The sequence below is a fragment of the Sinocyclocheilus rhinocerous genome, unplaced genomic scaffold (assembly GCF_001515625.1).
Source record: "Sinocyclocheilus rhinocerous isolate Xijiao unplaced genomic scaffold, SAMN03320098_v1.1 scaffold252, whole genome shotgun sequence".
Classification (NCBI taxonomy): domain Eukaryota; kingdom Metazoa; phylum Chordata; class Actinopteri; order Cypriniformes; family Cyprinidae; genus Sinocyclocheilus; species Sinocyclocheilus rhinocerous.
In genome coordinates, this window is record NW_015625591.1 from 1,180,997 (window position 1) to 1,197,393 (window position 16,397).

The 16,397-nt window shown below is 39.0% G+C and overlaps 1 protein-coding gene across 2 annotated transcripts in view; it reads left to right on the forward strand.

Annotated features, from left to right (window-relative positions):
• The first annotated feature begins 3,114 nt into the window (after window positions 1–3,114).
• Window positions 3,115–16,397, forward strand: part of LOC107757857 (cingulin-like protein 1) — a 35,295-nt gene continuing 22,012 nt past the window's right edge. Inside the window, exons 1-9 of one of the 2 annotated variants that reach the window (XM_016575457.1) lie at window positions 3,115–3,228; window positions 5,688–7,319; window positions 7,457–7,551; window positions 7,917–7,946; window positions 9,999–10,104; window positions 10,547–10,648; window positions 10,950–11,098; window positions 11,600–11,741; window positions 12,371–12,583. In XM_016575457.1, the coding sequence (XP_016430943.1) occupies window positions 5,721–7,319; window positions 7,457–7,551; window positions 7,917–7,946; window positions 9,999–10,104; window positions 10,547–10,648; window positions 10,950–11,098; window positions 11,600–11,741; window positions 12,371–12,583 (2,436 nt within the window). In that variant the 5' untranslated portion in view covers window positions 3,115–3,228; window positions 5,688–5,720. The remainder of the gene's footprint in view (window positions 3,229–5,687; window positions 7,320–7,456; window positions 7,552–7,916; window positions 7,947–9,998; window positions 10,105–10,546; window positions 10,649–10,949; window positions 11,099–11,599; window positions 11,742–12,370; window positions 12,584–16,397) is intronic. The other variant, XM_016575466.1, reaches the window with a different exon arrangement.

Genomic DNA, 16,397 nt, shown 5'->3' on the forward strand with positions numbered 1-16,397 from the left:
CCAATTGATTTGCATGATCTTGCATTCCTGGCAGGCTGACAGAAATTAAGAAATTACCAATAACCAAGAATTAAGATATCCAATCTATTTATTCAAAGTTTCTCAAGATCAAATAATAATTCAAATTATTCTATAATTCTAACTGTAACAGCTGGAGCCTGTGTAAAGCTGGACTAGGCTTTGCGTTCCTCTGGACACAGATTGGAAATGAATGGGGACTTGGGGCAAAAATGCTATCAAATTGGGCAAAAATGCCCCTGCACAATTAAACTAAATCTATTACGGCTGTCGCGAATAAAGTGAAAATGAAATGAAAAGTGTCGATTGCGGCATTAAATTTAGATGTGCATCATGCATTTAGATGTTGCATCACATTTCTTTTTAAGTGTTTTTACAGTGTTGCGCATTTTGACCAATCACACACTATTCCGTTGACTTTATGAATGCAGTGGCCAATCAGAAGCGTTCAGATGAGTCATCGCTGAAACACCGGAGTTTATTTTAGGGCGCGCGCTCGTTGACTGAATTCTGCACTCTGGTTCTCTCATCATAAACAACAAAGTGCAGATGTGCGCACTTTTCAAAGATTCATCATCATGTAGACTATAGACAGCTTCAGTGTTTAACGGGGGAGTTTTTTGAGAGTCCTTAAACTCGCGCTAGACTGAAGTCAGTGATAATATTCTTTGATAATGTAGCCTAAATTTTCTTTGCTCGCTTTCACTATAATTTATTCGTTGTTTTCAAAAGCATCCCCACTGTGCTTTCTTCACAAACCGCACCCTGAGTATAACACTAATATGTAAACTCTAAAGATGTCAAACTGAATGAACTGAACTGCGACGCCTCTATCGCTCGATCCAATCCGGACTCTCGGATCCCCAAACGGGGACAGACAGCGCTCCCTGCTGAACCTGCTGCAGGGATTTTAAATAGAGCTTCTTTTGTGTTTCCCTGAAACTCCACAGTCCTCACAGCTACAAGACCGATTGCACCCACACAGAGAAATGAAAACACAGCAGACCCACGACAAAGGGTGGAGTCATCAGTACTTACACTAGATACTCACAAGTCATTTTTGCTCTTAGTTCTTGGCTTAAGGACAGTTAAGTTTACAGGACAAACGAGTTCTGTTATTAACTAATTTACTAACAGGTTTGGAAATGACATGAGGATGAGTAGGCCTAAGTGATGATAGAATTTGCATTTTGGGGTGAACTGTCCCTTTAAGGACACCAAAATGATGCACATTAAAACAAAGCAAACATGGTTGATAAATGATTGCTTGTGAAGTTATCACCCTGTAGTGCTCCTCTAGTTGGTGACCCATTTATCTCCTCATATTATATTAAGGAGGTTGAAACGGAGGTTTTCTTCTTCACTCTGATACATTTGAAGGAATAACAGAACTGTCATAAACAAGTTTTATTGGGGGAGGACAGTGTCTGTCACGGCCAAATCTGATGAGATTTGTTAACTGCACACCCTCAGAAAACAGCCAGTGCATCTTCCTGCTCACTAGTAGCCTATATTCATTGTCTGTACAACAGTTTTGTCTTAATCATCAGTTATGTTTTGTTGAAGTTTATTCAGTTGTATTGTTTTTATATCATGTAGGTTGATTGTAATTGTTGTTCTATTAACATTACTGGCCCCATCCTATTATAGTGTTTCTATCAGTTTTCTAGCAGTGTGAAGACACTGGGGTGTTAAAGTGTGTTTATAATGCTGTCATTTGCATTATGTAAATCTGCTGTCTGCAGTGCTCAATCACTAGATGGCGCTGTCAGTCTAAAGAGCTGTCAGGGCGTCATTTAGTCAGTGTGTATTGCTGGGAACAGTTCGTGTAGGCCAGATACACAAGGGAGGAAAATACAGCAGTATGCCTACACGGTATTGCGTATTCATAATGCTCTTTAGTAATCTGACATTTTTATTACATCAATTTTTTATCACGATATTCGCTCTAGCACTGCAAAATTTTGTGCAATTTTGCTTTTATAAGTTTTTTCCTTATAAAAGTAGATGGTAAATATATATAGGCTAAGTGTTTTTCTTGACATTATTACTAATCATAAAGAACATCTTGAGTTTTCTTTATTGATTTATTATTTATTTTTTTAGTAGCATCTGACATATTCTCAAGAGTCAAGGCATTGATTTTATGATGATGGTGATGAGTGAGGAAAATTAACCTATACCACTGAATAAAAAAAAATTCTTCCACACCAATATTAAACAATGTAATACCAATGACACGTTGAAATTAAGCAAGTCTGGGGAGCAACTATTTAAAAAAAAAGAAAGAAAGGTATGAAAAAACACATTTTAACAAGTCTCTTCTTTCTCTGAATTTTGACCTCAGAAATACTTTCCTACAACTTTTTTGTATTTTTATTTTTAAATAATAATAATGATTATTATTATTACTACATTACTACTACTACTACTACTACTACTAGGTAACAGATAACGGGAACAGGGGATTTTTCAGGCACTTGGCAAATTCCTGTAATTAAAAAAATTTCTAAACTAAATAGATTAAAACCATTTTTTAGCCTATTACTGTAAAGACGCGCGTCCTTCTGCTACCTTAAAAAAATGTACCTGATATAACAAAACGTTGCTGTACAACAAAAAATAACAATCCAATATGAATGCTGTGAAAGCTGTTGCGTGGATTTTAGCACGAATATAATATTATTCGTTAAACTATTCGTTTTATGATATTTAATAAAATGTTAGATTTTTAAATGGGGTTTCTTCAGTGTTGTTGTTTTCAATAGTGAAAAGGGACATGTTTGTTCCCATCTTGAAAATGGCTCATATACTTTCTCTATCCTCTCCTAATAATTCATTATCACCTGAAAACCCTTGATTTCACCGATACTGGAAACACAAGGGCTTGGATGGCCTACACCCAGTTTCTGCGCATTGTGTCTTGAGATCAGGTGAAATGCGAAATAGGCTCTGATCGGCAGTCCTGTCGCGCAGGTCAGCTGATCGTGAATCAGGCTGCAGCGGGTGGGTGGAGTGAGGGATGGGGTGTGGGCGGGGCTTTGCGCTCTACAATAGCCCGTGCGCGTGAAGTAAAACTAGTCTGAAAACAAGACGTGCAACAAGTGACTGACCAACTGAGAGGAGATGGAGTTTTCGCTCTGTGTCATAGCTGTTTACAGAGCTTGATCAACAGATAAACGCATATTTTTGGATAAACGACTAACAGCGGTAAGTGCTGCTTTTGGATTTTGTTTTTATTACAAAAAAGTGTGCGAATCACTGTTATCCTAGAGGCATTTGGGCAACATGGTAGGAGTTGAGATAAATGTTATTAAAACATTGAAATTAAAATTCATAAACTTTAATGAACACCCAAACAGGTCATTTTCTTGTCTGAAAAATCTACGGTATATGATTAAACTGCACATGCAGTGCTTGGAGCATCTGTTAGGATGATTATTTGGTATTAATTACGCAAAACATTAATTAGTATGCAGAAAGCAATTAAAAATATATAAAACTTGGCTCAACCATGTGCATGATTTAGCTGCATAGTGCATAGAAAAGGCCAAAGTTTAGGAGTTGGTAATGAGAGTTAAACATAAGACAGTTTCACCAGAAAACTCTGTTTTGAGTTTCCCTGGAAGAGGAATGCAGGTGGAGGCCTTGCTGCAAGAGTTTGCCCAGCCTGAGTTAGCTTCCTAGAGGCATTTGGGCAACATGGTAGCAGTTGAGATAAATGTTATTAAAACATTGAAATTAAAATTCATAAACTTTAATGAACACCCAAACAGGTAATTTTCTTGTCTGAAAAATCTACGGTATATGATTAAACTGCACATGCAGTGCTTGGAGCATCTGTTAGGATGATTATTTGGTATTAATTACGCAAAACATTAATTAGTATGCAGAAAGCAATTAAAAATATATAAAACTTGGCTCAACCATGTGCATGATTTAGCTGCATAGTGCATAGAAAAGGCCAAAGTTTAGGAGTTGGTAATGAGAGTTAAACATAAGACAGTTTCACCAGAAAACTCTGTTTTGAGTTTCCCTGGAAGAGGAATGCAGGTGGAGGCCTTGCTGCAAGAGTTTGCCCAGCCTGAGTTAGCTTCCCTGTCAGAGCTACACATTTCCAGTAGGCACAATGAGAGGAAAAGAGCTACATTAACACCATTGAGTCCCTTTGCACATAGTACATGTGATACAGGAGCTGAAAGAGGCTATTGTGTCATATCCTTTTTTCTGCACCAGAGCTCTGTTCCTTGTGGATAAGGGGCTTGCCGCTTTTTAACTTGCCCTTATTGTTCTTTATCATCCCCTTCTATGGGGCTGGAAAGTTTGAGTCTCTTCTTCTGTCTTAGGTGTGTTGGCCGATAAGGAGAATTTTACTTTTTGGCTTGCTTCTTTATTATGATGTGTTCATGTAGTGTTTTTTTTAGCTCTAGTGTCACCTTCATTCTTCATTGAACAGATTTTTTACTTGCCTATTGAAAATGAACCAATGCCATCTTTGTTTTCTTCATTGTCAAGCCCTCCGGGATCTCACAGGTTGCATGCACCGTAATACACTGCATGCTTTGGTCATACCATTGCTGTTGCAACAAAGACATCAATATGACTCATGCAACCTTTTGTTGTCTTTGAGGTGAAAGGATGTTATCAGTGGGGTCCAGAAAAAACTGATAATAGCCTGTTGCAATGTCTGTAATAGGGCGATATTTTTGCAGCTTTGTGTCGTGCCATTCCTGTGGCACAATACTGTTGCTCATTGCGTATGTCACCGAAATTCTTTGGACGTGATGACACTGACGAGCACAGTAGGAGTGCAACTGGGTGTTTTTAATAGTTTGCAGTCAAAATTAGCAGCATTTTGAATGTTGTACTCGAAGAACCAAATTACATGAAAATGTCTTCATTGCTGCACGTTGTTTTATTTCCATAAAAGATATAAGCTGTTGATAGACAATTTAGTCACAAATTGTTTCAAGACAATTGAATACTAAATCTGAACTTCCTCTGTTTTTTTTCCTTTGCCTATCTTTCTAACGCAGCCCCCATACTGTACAGTGACATCATTAACTTTTTTTTTTTTTGCCAATATTTGTTTTTGTTGAGATATGACCCACATTGCACTCTCTGTTAGCTTTAGTCAGCAATGTCAATGTGCTTGAGATTATAAAGTCTGAGACCCGGGTGAAAGTGACTTAATTTGCAGTTATTTAATTTTCTGCATGCTTGGCATGCTCTTATGAAGTTAGCGGTCATCGTTGCACTGTTTGTAATGACATTAGATACTGTAAGGCGTCATCTAACTCAAGTTCCTTGGAATAACTACAAAGACTATGGCATGTGCCAGTGTCAATGTTTGTCTCAGAATAAATTCCAAACCCTGAGCAATGGATATGTTTAAAAGGCTTGCAAGGTCCTGTTTTTTCCAAACAACCTTTGTTTGTGGTGGAGGATCATACTAAAAGCTTTACTTTGACTTTGGTTTTGGGTCTAAAAAACTTTGCTACATAAATTTTGCACAATTATATTATTCTGAGTCTGAAAAAGATAAACTATATGGCATAATCAAATGTTGTCAGACCGTCTTATTGTGGACTTTTAGACATGCAAAGATACTGTAAGCATCACAAACTACTTGTGTAATAATGAGATTATGGCTTTGTTTGCCTCCACAGAGAGGTATTTGGTTGTTTCGCTCAGTGTTCCTGATGGAGTCTTATAGAGTTAGTGGCATGCCAAACACAGGACTACCGCAAGGCTATATGCAGCCTTCTCGCTCAAGAGGACAGAGCAATGGTACTTATGGACTCAGTATCAGAGTTCAAGGAATAGATGGACACCCCTATGTGGTCCTCAATAACCAGGATAGAGTTCCGAACCCCTATGCAGTGCCACAAAACAATAATGGACATATGGATTCTGAAAGCCCATTCAATTATGATGAATATGATTTCAAAGGAACCAGGAAGAATCTTTCTGAAGGCCCACATATGGACTTTATGTCTCCAAATCTCCATGGAGGTCCTCACAATGGAACTTCTGATCCTAAGAAGCAGTTCAGTCTTTTAAACTTCCAAAAGCATCCAGAGATTCTCAAGCCATATGATCCTGAGGGCAATACTCTTGATAGCTTTCGAAGTCTGCCTTCAGTTGAGAATCAAAATCCCTACCCAGGATCCCTACCCAGAGCCAACTCCCCAGTTGTGAGCCAAGCCAGATCCTCCAGCCAAGTTCCAGAAGCATCTTTACCAGATGACAGGGGACACACCCAACCTCAGGTTCGTCCCCAGACACTCCCGTTCAATGTACAACCTCAAACAGGTCCAACCAAAGACCGTGTTCTGGCACAGCCTCAGGTCAAACCCCCTGTTCAAGCACAACCTCAGGTTAAGCCGCCATTTAAGACTCCAGTGCCCTACCAGACTCAGACTCAGCCTTCACAACGCCTTCCAGTTCCTCAGCCATCTACAATAGCCAGCAACCCCAGTGACCAAACCAAGGCCTCTTCTAGACCTTCCAGTTCAGTGAGTTGTGCAAACTCCAGTTTGGAACGAAGTCGACGTGAACCAGACGTGTTGCCCTTGCGCCGTATTGACTCCAGTGGCCCTGTGCTACAGTCTTCCTCCTCCCGAAATTCCTCAATGGGCTCCACCACACCAACCAAGGAAGACCAGTTGGACCAGCTTTATGCAGAGACTATCAACCGTCATGAGAACCGGCGCTACCTCCCTTTCCTGCCTGGCACAGGGCGTGACATTGATACTGGTTCCATCCCAGGTGTGGATGAGCTCATCAAGAAGTTTGACAGTAAAGAGACTCAACAACGCAGGGGTCGGTCAGGGCGGAGGAATCGACTTAACCCAGAAGACCGCAAGCGATCCCGTAGTGTCGATAGCGCCTTGCCATTCAGCCTTGGGGGTGACTCTGACTACTTGGATGAAGTTAGCCGGAATCGAGGCAGGTCTACAGAGCATCTCCTTCGCCCATCACTGCTCCTGCAGAAGGCCGCTGGAGTGAAGACTTCCCCCATGTCACCAATTTCCACTGTTGGACCCAGGATAAACCTAAGAAACATGACACAAGTTAAAAGTGCTCCAGGCTCTCCTCAGGGCACAGTCTCCAACTCTTCAGCTGCTATTTTAAGGTACAAGAATCCCCTGAGTCGTCCCTCTGTAGCACCTGTAGAGAATAAAAATGAAGAGGCCAAACCATCACAGAGTGTGAAGTGCCTGTCAAGTGTGAAAACGGGATCAATTTCTCGTCCCGCTGTCAATGGTAAAACATCAAGAACCGAAGTGGATGCTCTGGTAAGAACGCATAGTCTTCCTCTTTGCTATTCTGAAATATTTACCACCATAATGGGGGGACCAGTAAATTGTTTTATGCATGTATACTGTACATATCATGACATGTATTTCTTTTCTTTTTTTATATTTTTGCTCAGGTGACACCCGATCTTCTGAAAGGTCAAGAAGAGCTTTCACAACAAACAAATGAAGAGACTGCCAAGCAGATATTATTCAGTTACCTCAAAGATGGGTAGGTGCACTTTCCAAATTGTTTTATATGGATTTGTTAAACATATCAACAAATTCAAAATAGATTTTTTTTTGTCAAAAACATTAACTTAAAATATTTATTAACTGATCAATGACCAATGATAGTCCATGATAAGGAAAAGGGAAAACCCTTTTAAAAATCTACAATACAATATATGCATATACCATTTTCTAAAGAAGTTTAGATTTAATGCTCGCATATTTATAATAACTTTCAAAAACATTTCTTAATGGGTTTTTACAAGTTAAAAAGTATATTTATTTATTTATTTGAGTGTTGTCATTTTATTGGTGTATTGACATTTATTTTTTGACATTTTTATTATTATTGGCCTTAACAAACAGCTATGAAGGTCTGCAGGGCTCCTCTATATGGTATAATTTCCACTACTATTTTTTTCAGCTGCATGTTGGTTTCACCACAAAACTTTAATCTGGCACACTAAAGTTTTTGACAAATTCTAAATGTGACAATTGTGTCCTTATTGGTCTATGGTTGTTTCCTACTCAGTAGTGTTCACACTTTTTTTCTGAGAAGTGAGATTTGTCTTGGAATTTAAGATAGTTTCCACATAGTCTGACACATAATGACAACAGTACAAGAATTTGACCTCCCCTACATTTCTTATTCATTTGTGTCCAGTAGAATCATCCACTCATAACTCTAACTCCCACACTTCTGTCTCACCCTTTCAATGATAGAACAGGTTCTTAAAGGGGTCATATGATGCGATTTCAAGTTTTCCTTTCTCTTTGGAGTGTTACAAGCTGATTGTGCATAGATCAGATCCCTGAAGTTGCATAGACTAAAGTCTCAAAACCAGAGATATTATTTATCAAAGTTAAGACTCTGCCACGCCCCCCTAAAACGGCTCATTCTAACACGCCCCCACATATCTACCCCACTATGTGGAAATATTTGCATAATGCACCCAAATGTGCACGCAAAGAAAGAAGGCGTGGTTTCAGTAACCGCAGTTAGTGTTGAAGCAGCCATGTCAGAGAGACGCTGTGTGTTTCTAAGCGAAAGCAAAAGCACTTTATTTGGATCACTTACAACAGAACAGCAAATAATGATCTTTAAAAAAGCATCATATGACCCCTTTAATGTTCCTCTTCTAATATCTTACATCAAAATGGCAAGTCATATTTATTATGATAAACATTCAAAATAGCTGCTTATTAGATGTTCCAGACCGTTGTTTGCCTAATAAAAATGGTTTTAGCTCACTGCCAATAACTCAGATCTGTTATTTTACTAGGACTACATTTCCACCCAAAACAGCACTGTTTCCTGCTCTCACCTAATCCTGCATGATCACTGCACAGCTTCAAACGCATGCTGTAGGTGCCCGACAGCCCAACCTGCTCTAGTGCAGGAGTTCTCAACTCCAGCCCTCGAGGTCCACCTTTCTGCAGAGTTTAGCTCCAACCCTAATCAAACACACCTGAACAAGCTAATCAAGGTCTTCAGGATTACTAGAAAGTTACAGGCTGGCGAGTTTCATCAAGGTTGGAGCTAAACTCTGCAGGAAAGTGGACCTCGAGGGCCAGAGTTGAGAACCCCTGCTCTAGCGAATAGCTGAACCCGTGCCCTCCCTGAACTCCATATTCTTGATGTCAAATGTTCTGCCCTCTCTGCATTCCTTATGTGCTGCATGGAGGGAGGTGAGCAGAGCGGATTATACACCAGTCAACCCTCTGAAGCCTTGCATGTCTAGGATCATATATCTTCTGGTCAATGGCAACTTTTATTAACCAGCTCTGCAGGCAAAACTTGTCCTGAGGTAGTAGTTAGTTACCATTCAGTGGCGCGTGCCATAGATGCATCAGGTTAAGGGTCGTGATAGTTGTAATAGAGCAAAAATATATAGTCAGCAGTGTTGTGACATGACACGTCTGTTGGCGACAGCAGCTTACGTCATGAAACCGTTAATTACAGTCCGCTCTGTGGGAGGTGTGTGTGTGTTTGAAAGAGAGGCGGTGCTGGTCTGTTGGCTTCTCCTCTCTCTTTGCGAAATGTAATGATACGCATTAGTCTGTACTGTATATGCATGGCAGTAACCCAATGTTCTGTGCTTTTCCCTGATGCATCACTCGAGTGCCCTGGGAACATGTGGGTATCCACGTCCCTGCTCAGACACGCATTCCTAGACATGTGACTTGTTAAAAGAAGGCAGTAATTAGGGTGGGCAGGTCATAAGGTGACACATCAAAAGCCTGAGTACTCTGTACTTTCCACGCAGGCAAAGAGCCAGGCTGATTTTTTCCCAGAAATATCAGGGATTATACTCTGATCCAGTCATTCACATACACACACACACACACACACACACACACTCACATTATCTACACACACTTTGGCTCAGAGAAAAGGACTCTCAAACCATCTGAATGAATTATGAGCACTTGTGTCATGTTTTGCAGGAGCAATGATAACGATGACACTACCAAGAGAAAGGTCAACCTGGTGTTCGAAAAAATCCAGACCTTGAAGTCACGGGCCGCTGGGAACGTGCAAGGCGACAACAAAGTGAGCCGTTGTTGTGGCATTGTAATTGGGTTCAACAAACAGCTAAGACTGTGAGCCTCTTATAAGAGAGACTTAGTCTATCTCTTGGAGAAAGTATAAAGGCAGGTTGAGGTTATTTACTCCGCAAACAGCATAGTCATGGCTAATGTTTAAACATGCAGGCAAAATCAGACCAGTCTTTTTTACTGATTTTATTTTAAAATATTATATATTTTTGTTTTTAACACACACACCTACGAAATCATGAAATCTTGTATATGCAAAGACCAGTTTACAGTGAATGAGCATTACAAATTCCCATCGTTTGAAATATTTCTGATTAAAACATAGATTTTTCTTGAGAACTTGCTGTTTGTGCTCTGTTTGGATGTGAATCTGTATCAAATCGCTGTAATATAGCACCTGAAAAGAGCTCTGTTACATAAAGACGTTTCTCTTTCAGTCTCCAGACCTTGCAGCCCAGGCTAGAGTCCTTCAGGAGCAGAAAGCAGAACTGGAAAAAGAAATCGCTGATCTTAAGAAACAGCTTGAGGATGAAAGCAAGGTAACGGCGAAACTCTCTCTCTCTCCACTAATACCTCTACTCCCTTAACTCGTCAACTGTACCTTGGACCCCTGCTCTCTCTGTTTAGTCAGTCTGTTAGAAGCTTCCATGTTGACTGAAAATCCCTCCCATATCGCTCCTTAAGATCAATAATCAAATTAACCAATTACTGGCTGCTTATAAAGACTGGGCCTTAAATCCAAAAAAGATGTCTAGTAGTGTGTCAAACGGTCAATGATTTTTAAGGTTCAGTAAGGTTACTGTCACTTACTGTCATTTCTTATTATGTCTCTCCCTGCAGAAGCGCAGTGATCTGAATGAGACTCAGCTGAAGGTGGGAGCGGGAGTGAAAGACTTGAGGAGAGAGCTGGACCAGAGTCAAGCCGAGTGCAGCAGACTGCGGGACAAGCTTAGTAAAACAGAGGCTGACCTGCGCACTACAGTGGAGGAGTAAGATGCTGTCTCACAAAGAAGACCCACACAGAATCTGTGCATGTAGAAAATTCAGCAAAATTGGAACACCTGTAATTGACAAAATTCAGTTAAAAGCTCTTTTAGCTTGCATTTTACTATATTAAAATCCATTCTGCAGAATTTGCCCTCGAATTCAATGCAGAAGATGCTGGTTCATGTCTGCCTGGCCCTGCTTATGCTTATGAGCTGTCTATGTGTTCTCTGTGAACTTTGGAGCAAAAGTAAAACTTACAGGTGTTGGCCCTGATGTGAAACCTCCTAACGCTGTGAAAATCTACACTACCCTCAGATATGCAAGTTTCTGGGATTTCTCCATCCCGCCTCTATCTAAGGTTGTCAAAATAAAGTGTCAATTATCCTCTGAGACACCACGGTTTGAATTGGCAGGGGTTTATATGGCCATGAGCTCAGCAGATTACCAGGCATGTCTGTCTCTTCAGAAGGCAGGTATTCTGAGTGTATTTGTTTGTATGTCAGACTCTACCAGGTGAAAATGGAGAAAGAGCAGTACCAGACTGAGATCCGAGACCTGCAAGACCAGCTCTCAGAGATGCACGATGAGCTGGATGGAGCCAAACAATCTCAAACAGACAGCACAGACAAAGAGGCCATGATGGAGGTACAGTATTAATACTTTTATTCAGCAAGGGCATATTCAATTGAACAAAAGTGACAGTAAAGACATTTATAATATTACAAAAGATTTATAGTTCAAATAAATGCTCTTCTTTTGAATTTTCAATTCATCAGAGAATCCTGAAAAAAAAAATGTATCTCAGTTTTCACAAAAATATTAAGCAGCACAACTGTTTTGAACATTGATAATAATTAGAAATGTTTCTTGAAATGACCAAATCATTAGAATGATTTCTGAAGGATCATGTGACACTGAAGACTGGAGTAACAATGACTGCTGAAAATTCAGCTTTACCATCACAGGAATAAATTATGTTTAAATATAAAACCAGTATATTAATTTGTACTGATATTTTTTTTTTACTGTATTTTTCATCTAATAAATGCACCATTGGTAAGAATAACAGATTTCTTTCAAAATCATACTGATCCCAAACTTTTGAACAATAGTGTAACTTAGGCGCATAAAATTTCATGGAAAGCTGAATATTTCCCATGCAAATTGTATACATCAGTAATCTGTAGCATAACAGATCCAGCATTTGCAACATTCAAACTAATTAAGACTTGAAACTGATGGCAGCAACTCTAACATTGTACTGTCCTCTCTAGGACTTTATGCAACTGAAGCTAGACCTCCAGGAGCTGCTTCTAGCCAAAGAGGAGCAGGAAGAGCTGCTGAGGAGGCGTGAGAGGGAGCTGACCGCTCTTAAAGGAGCTCTGAAAGAGGAGGTAGCAACTCACGATCAGGAGGTGGATAAACTTAGGGAGCAATATGAAAAGGAGATCCGTAAGCTGCAGATGGCTGTGGAGGAAGCTAAACAGGTGATTTATATCTGCTTTTTTAAGTTTTTAACCAAAACAATTCACAAATAAATCAGCGGCAGCAGAGGTCTGTGTGATGTTAGGAACCATGTAAACATTTCCTGAACCCATTCCCTCTCTATCTCCCTATCATTTCCTGTCCTCACTGAAAGTGCCATGTAACAAAGGAAATATGATGTTTAAAGTATTTTTATGCAGAGTTAGCATGCTATTTTTCAAATGATACATTCAGTTAAACGTAAATATCATCTCACAATAGTTAAATTATGATTTCACGTTTTGACTTGTTTTGTTTTGAAACAGTATGGGACTACTTTCACCTTCAGCCTTGTCAGCAGTTTTCATAAAAAGTGATTTCCTAGTGAATTGCAGTAGTTGATCATGATGATTTTATTCAGATGAGGGCAAAACCGATGACAAAATCCCCAGATACTGAAGAGACACATACAGTAAGAGCAGCATGAAAGGCGTAGTGAGTTACAGAATAGAACAAACAGGAAGAGAAAGAGTGAAAGAGGTAGTCTCAGGACAGATTGGTGTCCACAGGTGGGTGGAACTCCTTTAGCCTGCCTCTTAGCTCACTTCCTTTTTGCAACAAAGGAACTTCCTGTCCAGAGGAGGTCATTGTTGTCTCAGTTTAGATGTATTTTGAAGTGTTCAATCTTGGTCCGGTGCCACAATAAACCTGCTGCAGAACTCACTGCTTATTTTCGAAATAGCTGCATGTTGGGAGAATAGTGGTTGGTTTTATCCTTGGCTCTTTGAGAAGAGGACAGAGAGACAGATTATGGACATTGGCTTTCTGGATATTTTAGCGAGCGACTAAGCCATCAGGCTCAACGAGTGTTACCGTGCGCCTCTTCTTTATGGTGTTAGTGTTGATAGGAAGGCCCCATGTGGAGGAACACTGAAGGGTGAAGCACTAAATGGAGTTTAGCGCTGCTTAATTGCAGTGGCAGGCCATCACTAATCTAATGAGGCTCTGATGGGGTGGTTAGCTGGTCTCTCTCTCTTTCTTTGAAAATGAATGATGGGTTTGTTTCATATGCAAATAGCTGGGGGAATTGCACATGGCCAGTAAGTGGGTCACTGTGCAGACAAGGGGTCTTACAGATGACACAATGGGGGGAGGTCTGTACAAAAAGGTTAGTTTGATTTGTTTACCCCATGAGGTTTTCTCTAAAGTTTGCATTAGTTTAGACCATTGATCCCAGGTTTCCGAGTACACCTTATGTGGATATTTCTACAAGGCTTTTGTTACCAGCAATGTAGAAATTGTTGGTGGTACAATACAACTTGGTGTTTGTTTCTGTCCGTTTGTACGGTTGCATATAAAGGTATTGCTCTGCCCTAACAGCAGGAGTGGGAACAGAAAGGGAAGTTGGGGCTCACAGTGTCCCCCTCTCAGCAAGAGATTCCTGATTCTCAATGGTTAGGCGTCCTTGTGAAGGGTTCTCTCCCTGCTCCAATAGCTTTCCCTATTTTCTTATTCATAACTGGATTCTTTTACAAAAACCAGACTCTCACTATTATGACTCAGATTAGTTATGGACCGTTATATCAGCCAGTTATTTCCATTTTGAGACTATTCCATTCGTCAGCATGTCCACTTAGTATATTCAAAAAGTTTCACCTCTGCCGTATTAGTTTCAAACTCTATAACGGCAGCTTTGTGAATGGATAAGAGTTTTTGTCTTCAAAATTATTGAGCTAAATGTGTGTTTATTAATATTTTTTTCAGTTGTTTTGTGTACAGCTCATTTACTGTCAATAAAGTTGTATTATATCTCTAGGTTTTTAATTAAAAGTTCACATGAGTGATAGATATAAAATAATTTAATTAGCTATTTTATTGCTAGTTATTAAATAAAAATTTCCATTGACTGTTCATTATGGATAGAATAGTTTTTTTAATTCACTTTATTTCATCAAAGTATCCAGTTGATGAGCTGATTTTGACTTCAAACACATATTATTCCTGACGTGAAATTAAAGCAGTTTGATTATATCATATGTTATATTATATCTATTGAGATATAATGGGTTAATATTTTTCAAGTGTTACATGAAGACATAATGCAGTTATGGGGGTACCTCATAATAGAGCATAATAATTACAACTAGTTTTAGATAGACTTATAATGAGAAATACTAAATCATAATTATACTACTGTTATCTTCAGGTGCATTTTAAATATTTCTTATATTAAAAGATGCTAGGTAGTAGTCTGTACGCTTCCATTCAAAAGTTTGGAGTCAGTAAAATTATAATATTTAATTAATTATGATTTTAATGTTTTTATATTTGATTAAAAATACAGTAAAAACTGTAATATATTGTGAAATATTATTAGAATTTAAAATATATTTTTAAATGTTTTCTATTTGAATATAATTTAAAATGTATTTTGTTGGCGAAGTCTTCATGTGACCAGTCTTCAGTGTCACATGATCCTTCAGAAATCGTTTTGGTGCTCAATAAACATTTCTTATTATCAATGTTGAAAACAGTTGTGCTGCTAACAATTTTGATACATGATGTATTTATGAAGGTCATTATGTGTTTTATTGGGAAATAACTAGTGATAATTTCCAACTTTTTTTTTTTAGGTCTTTAAATATTATTGGTGTACAAGGCCAGTAGACGAATAACTTTTTTTCCAACTTCTACTTATTGAACTCTATTTATTTATTTATTTTTTAATATTTTTCTCTCAGTGATAAATTTTTTTTCAGGATTATTTGATGAATAGAAAGTTCCAAAGAACAGAATTAAACGGATAGTTCACCCAAAAATGAACATTAAGTCATTAATTGCCCAGCCTCATGTCGTTCCAAACCCGTTAGACCTTCGTTCATCTTCAGAACACATAATAAGATATTTTTGATGAAATCCGAGAGCTTTCTGACCCTGCATAGACAGCAATGCAACTGACTTGGTGCTCAATAAACATTTCTTATTATCAATGTTGAAAACAGTTGTGCTGCTTAATATTTTTCTCTCAGTGATACATTTTTTTTCAGGATTATTTGATGAATAGAAAGTTCCAAAGAACAGAATTAAAGGGATAGTTCACTCAAAAATGAACATTAAGTCATTAATTGCCCAGCCTCATGTCGTTCCAAACCCGTTAGACCTTCGTTCATCTTCAGAACACATAATAAGATATTTTTGATGAAATCCGAGAGCTTTCTGACCCTGCATAGACAGCAATGCAACTGACTCGTTCAAGGCCCAGAAAAATAATTAATGACAGAATTTTCATTTTTGGGTGAACTATCCCTTTAATCTGTCCTTGCTGAATAAAAGTATTAATTTCTAAAAAAAAAAGTGTAGTGTAGTGTAAGTTCTGAAGGTAAATGTAAAAAATGTCACAGTTGTCTCCGGTCTACCCTACAGCCGCTCATATGAACAACTAATATCAGTCAACCACTACTGAAAATCCAAAACCTTCAATGCAAGATCTTGCATTGGTTGTTGGTATCAGGATGTGTAGCCTTTGGTGTATTTGAGTGCAGTGCCGTTACTGTGCTGTATTTGTTTGTTTTGTGGGCTGTGGCAGATATAGAGCTCTAACGGTCTCCTCAGGGCTGTTTGGGGAGCCGACAGTCTCACAGGACGTGGTGTGTTTCCTCAGGTGATGATAGCAAACTGTTCCGGCCTGCTCTGTGGTGATTCAGCTGGATGCCTGAGTAGGAAGAGGGGAAGTGTAGGAGACGATAGCGGGACAGAGCGATGTGTAACATTGAAAATAAAAGAACAAAAACAGTGAAGAACAGCCATATGAAAACAAATAGAAGCTTTAAAGAGATT